Source organism: Patiria miniata, unplaced genomic scaffold (assembly GCF_015706575.1).
Source record: "Patiria miniata isolate m_02_andy unplaced genomic scaffold, ASM1570657v1 HiC_scaffold_3, whole genome shotgun sequence".
In the NCBI taxonomy this organism is placed as follows: domain Eukaryota; kingdom Metazoa; phylum Echinodermata; class Asteroidea; order Valvatida; family Asterinidae; genus Patiria; species Patiria miniata.
In genome coordinates, this window is record NW_024037069.1 from 40,568,179 (window position 1) to 40,574,135 (window position 5,957).

Here is a 5,957-nt window from a genome sequence, read left to right on the forward strand (position 1 = left end):
TATATAGAAAAATTAATATGAAACATACACAATTTTAAAAGACGAAATTGGCACAAAATGATTACAAACAGATATAAAAAAAAAAATAAAAAATACAACTCTGTATAAAAAATGGAAGTAAAATCACGACTAAACTGCCAATGGATAAGAAAAAAAATTAAAAATTGATAAAAAAATAAATATAAAAAAAACACCCACCTAACAGTCATTGGATAAGAAAAACCCCAGTCCCAACCAGAAAAAAAAAAAAACCAAGAACTACAGAAGAGACAATTGAGGAGAAGTATAGATATAACCCAAACCACACTATGGTCCCAAGCAAAAGACTCAGCAGCATTAAAAAAAAAAAGATTACAAATGGATTAAAAAAAAATTAAATATAACAAAAGAATTTGTTTAAAAAAAAAAAAAAAAAAAATCAATGAAGAATATTCCATAAAAAGGAGACAACTTGAGGTCTTACCCATGCGAGTTTAAAAAAAGCAATACAAAAAATATGTCGAAGATAAAACAGGTTTAACACTAGGGCACATGCAGATTCCTTAAGACTGCGGAGCCGGTATGCAAGGAAACAGTTAAAAAATCTATTCGAAGCAGTTTAGGAAGTTCATCCCAAAGTACGAGTATTCCAACACTGCTGGTGCTGCTTTGGAGATCTGCTTAAGGCCTGAAATAATAAAAAATTGGTCTTTAATAAGAGTGACTTTAAAGTCAGTCAAGAGATGTATAGGTAATTTGTATACTTTAAATAAAGTGTACAAGCCTACACAAATCATGATACAACTTTGATTGATTCATTAATTAATCAATGTATTGTAGGCCTAATTAATCAGTAATGTGTTTTTTTCTTAAATACAAAAAGGACTATGTGAACTGTGACAGGCTATGTGATGCGATTGGGGCAAATGCTGAGCAAAAAAAACGATTTTCTTCATGTTTCTAAAGACTACACCACCTGGTTTAGCTCAATCATCATGATAAATTAAATATTCAATCATTCAATTAAACATTCCTCATAAGTTACTATTGTTATAACGGTAACACATAATTGAATTCTAAGCTTGAACAGGCGTAGGTAAATATATACACTGCGCGGTAAATCGGCTGCACATGTAGCGAAATAGATTGATCATTATAAATTATAAGGAAAACAGGATTGCAGATGTGCCTTCGATCTCGCACTAAAATGAAATGTCAATATTCTAAAATCAGGGCACATTTTGGGAAATCGTACGCTGATTTTGTTTACGACTGAATACACTTTCATGGAAGTAGAATTATCATTTGTAAAATAGAAACAGGGATTTTGAACGTTCATTCTATTTCGCACGAAAACGAATGCTTCTTGTACAAATTCATGTACATATTGTCCAAAATTGTCCGGGAAAACCTATATATTCGTAAATATATGAAAACTATATATTTTACATTCTGTTTTGGTTAATCTTATCGCAAAGTGTACTTCTGTAAACATTTAAAAGTGTCCATGCTTTTCCGTTCTACTGAGCGCGCTGTTGCTGTGGTGTCATTTCAGGAAGACACTGTTCAGTGTAGGGGTTTTCTGTTCAAATTGTGAACCCAAAATGTGATATTTGAAACCATATTTGAAAAGGGTTGCTCATTGAAAAGGGTTGCCCATGTACCATCATAACAACGAAGCACCAAAGAAAAGGAATTTCTGACAGCAAAATAGCCACAATTGTAGCAACTTTTTGTGCTGAAATAACCGTGTAACATTAGTCTGCCCGGAATGACATCACAAATTTCCTCATGAAAATGGAACTTTGTATTAGCATAGAAACGGATAAGGCACCAAAAATCCCTTTAAACATGGAAAAACAAAACTTTAAAATAATGTTAAATACATCAGCGTAGCTACGGGGGGGGGGGGGGGGGGGGGGGGGGGGAGCGTTTCAATTAAGCAATCTTATTACAGAAATTAATGCCCATAAGTGGAAAAGAAACGAAAATCAAGTGCACCGACGTTCGCTAATTTGAAAGCGTCAACCATCAAAAGATTTCAAAAAGAAAGAAAGTATTTGAATGCACCAAAACGAAATAGAATGCATGCCCCAAACGAAACAGAACATTCAGAGTAAAATCTTGGATGCCTAAAAATTGAAATGGAATGCACCGAATGAAGAAGAAACCCCAATTTGATCACATGTGTAAACATTTTCTCCAAATTGAATGGCTGGTAATGAAAATGATTAGAAATATTCGGATAGTGAAACCTATATTAAGTTAGCAATTGGATGACATACCATTTTTTTTTTTTGGCGTCAAATTTATTGCACCAAAACTGTGAGATCGGCAATTTGGCACCAAACAATCTGGTAGCTCGGGTTACCTTAGGCCCTGAACATTTTTTTGTCTGCTGGGCGTGCATTATCCATAATATTTCTTAGTAAGCCTATATGTATTTCTATCATTTTTTTTGCAGAACCATGTTTAGATGAAAAATCTCTGTTCAGGGTCGCTATGATGCTTGCTTGTGAATGGGTAACACTGGCAGTTGAGGAGCTGGACTTTACCATAACAGAGGTTGAGACTATCGAGACAAATCACCCAAAGGATACCATGAGGCAAGGTCTCGATATGCTTACAAAATGGAAACAGGCCCAGTCCACCAGTGTTGAACAGCAGATCACCAAGTTGTGTACAGCATTGAAGAGCATCGGAAGAGCAGACATTGCCGGATTTCTGCACGGTAAGTACACGTCTTGGCTCCTTGTATGCCTAATGCAAAGATGAATTAAAGAAAAACGCTATTTTCAGAAATTGAAAACATGTATTTAGTGACATTGCAAAAAATGGTTAAATCTAGGCCATTTGCTCTACTTATGAGTTCGTTTCTGAAAGTGGTTCGATGTCTATGATTATATTTTCTTATTTCAATGAAACGGAAAGAAATTATTAAACGAAACCTTTTCTTTTTCTCTTTAAAAAAGGCAACAAATTAGGACAGAAAAGCAGCAATCGGACTTTTTAAAAGCAATATTTTGTGTTTTATATTTTATAATTTGCTTGGTACATTTCTGGGACACCACTGATTCAGGTGTCACGAAATTGTTGTGATTTCTTTACTGCTAACGATCATCTTAAAGGCAGCGACACACAAACTTTAAAGTTGCGTACACCGTGCTCCTCCACAAGTGCAGTTGTTGTTCTTCTTAATACATTTCAACTACTATGTTTTCTTCCAGCCAAAACACTTTGTTTTCCCCCTTTTCCGACGTCCATAATCCTCCAAAAAAGGTTTTGTATTGAGCACAAACAGATCCGCTTTGCAAGCAGACTGCTCATGGTCTATACATTTCCGAAAGTGATTGTGTGGCGGCAACCAGCCTTCCCTACGAGTAAAGAATTATTGTCTGAGTAATAAGCCATAATTCAATAACTAAAAATTGACCGATTTCTTTTTCTTTTGTCGATGTCTTGTTCAAAAGTAAATAATTTTTGTTTCCCTAAAAAAAGAGTAACTTAGAAAATCAACTACCAAGCAATCAGAGGAGGATTTATTCAGGTCTTGTATAATCCCGCACATATCTTATCGATGGGTCCTGATTTGCTGTGATTGCTGTGAAACAGCAATTTTAAGTTTCCCTTCTTAAAAACCGAAAGATCATACTGTTGTTTTAATGATTCTCATACTGCATTAAGTATATCACATGCCCAGGAGACCGCTAAACCAGATATGTATTGGTGAATTTGGCGCCCTTAAAGTTCCCAAAACATCACAATGCTAAATCAAATGGTTCCTGCAATGTGGTGGCTTTCTAATTAACTTCGTGTTCTTTAATTCAACAATTACCAGGAGGTTTTGAGGATATTTGCTGGAGGTAGAGCTCAACCACTTTTACTTAACAGGATGCTTATAGTGTCCATGAAATAAGTTTTATACGGGTGCATATTTGTAGCAAATTTCCAATCTTCAGAAATGTTTGAAAACTATATAAGACATCGATTTTTGGTAAAACAAAATGCAAAGCTCACTGTTTTAAACATTTCAAATGTTTTATGCTTTTCCTGACGACTAAGGGCGCTGTTGCTTTGAAATCACTTTAGGAACACAGGTACCAAAACGTTCTTGGAATGAAATCCATTACATTGACCCTTTAATGTCTCTTGAAAGTTCAAAGTGCAAAGAAATGCAAAGAAGTTGTGGCTTTGCTGGATTTACACACTTAAAGTTCCTGGTCGATTTCGACCCGGAATCTGGATCAGGTTTGTTTTGACATAACACTTTTTCAGGTCAAATTGACACTTTATGGAGTCACTTTTATTGGCCATTTGAAAATTGTAAGTTTGACACGAAAAATTGTCGTTTTGACACGAAACATTGTCATTTTGACACACAGGTATGTCAGGTCGAATCTAACCCAAGTTTTTTTGAGAGTGCAGGAAGCTACCAGCAAAAACATTTTGGAGAAAGTATACATTTATAGCACATGCGTTGCGAGACCAATTTTTGAGGGGAAGGGGGGGGGGGGAGAACAAATTAGCAAGAATCCACCCCTCCTGGTAGGTAGCCATATTATTTCCGCAACAAAATCGAAAGTTAAATAGTCATTTCAAATCTATATATGTCAATGCAGTTTTATGTAGATGTGCGGTCAACAGTATAGTTTAGGTTCATACAAAGCTCCATCGAAACGTACAATTGAGTAATAATCATGGAATATATTGTCGCCTCATTTTTTTCCATATTGACACCTTCCCTTGACCAACAGGTCCTGATCATCTGAAGATTTGCCAGCAGCTGCTTTTTAGTTTCTACGAAGAACATACAGGCTTCATCCAAGAAATCGTAACGTCTTCCAGGTCACTGGCGTTGGGTGTTAATGAGTTCAATATTGATTTAAATCTCCTTCAGAGTGGTCAGCAAACAACACGTGAAGACGTGAAAATGTATGGAAAACTACGATTTTGAATAGACCCAAAACAGAGCAACTGGACACATGGGAGGATATGTATGATGAAAAGAAGGTAGGGGAGAAAATGGTTCTTCTTTCAGGTGGGGCTGGATTCGGCAAATCGACTCTATGTGTGACGATAGCGAATACTTGGAAGAAACGTAAAGAGTCAAAAGTTGCCAAATTACGTAAAGGGTCAAAAGTCGCCAAATTACGTAAAGTGTCAAAAGTTGCCAAATTACGTAAAGGGTCAAACGTTGCCAAATTCGAGCTCCTGTTCTTGTTGAAGTTGAGTCAATTCAAGACAAGTTGTGTCATAGATGAAATTTTTGATCAGTTGTTGCAGCGCACTGACAAACTGACCAAGTCAGATGTGAAAAAGGTTATCAGTGACAACGAAGATAAGGTCGCATTCTTGATGGATGGGTTGGATGAAATACCGAGCCACATTTTACAATCTACCGAGGGTGTATATACAATCAATGATTTGTTGACAAACAAGGTATTGATCAAAAGCTGTGTGTTGGTGACAACACGGCCAGACATGGTCGACGATGTAATTCAGGGCTTCCAAGGCTATGCCAGGGTTGAAACGAAGGGCTTTACAGTCGATAACAGAGATAAGTTTATCAAAGCACACTTTCCAGACAATATCGCATCCGGAGAAGACTTAATTTCGTGGTTGAAATCACACCACTCTCTCCAGGAATTGTCACTGAGTCCAATCATTGCATGTATGCTATGTGTGCTTTGGCCGAACAGACCTGACCCATCATTACCATTGCCAGACAAGTTAACAACTGTGTACACTGAATTTGCAGAAGTTCTTGTTGAACGCCGCTTTAACTCACTCAGTGATGCTGATAAGCAGCAAGTAATGAACAAAATCTTGAAGGGATCGGGACAAGTTGCTATAGATGGGCTTCTAGATGGAGAAAGACTTCATTCTCCCCAGAAGAGTTCAGTAGGGACGAATCTGTCTTGAAGGACGGTTGTCAAATGGGTATCTTGCAGAGAGAAACTGTCTCGAGCCGTGTGACG

The 5,957-nt window shown here is 36.8% G+C and overlaps 1 protein-coding gene across 1 annotated transcript in view; it reads left to right on the forward strand.

Moving 5' to 3' along the window:
• The window catches only part of LOC119736817, a 6,856-nt gene extending 1,923 nt beyond the window's left edge, over positions 1-4,933 (forward strand). The window contains exons 2-3 of the mRNA XM_038210827.1: positions 2,444-2,710; positions 4,734-4,933. Of these exons, the coding sequence (XP_038066755.1) occupies positions 2,444-2,710; positions 4,734-4,933 (467 nt within the window). The remainder of the gene's footprint in view (positions 1-2,443; positions 2,711-4,733) is intronic.
• Positions 4,934-5,957: the final 1,024 nt, after the last annotated feature.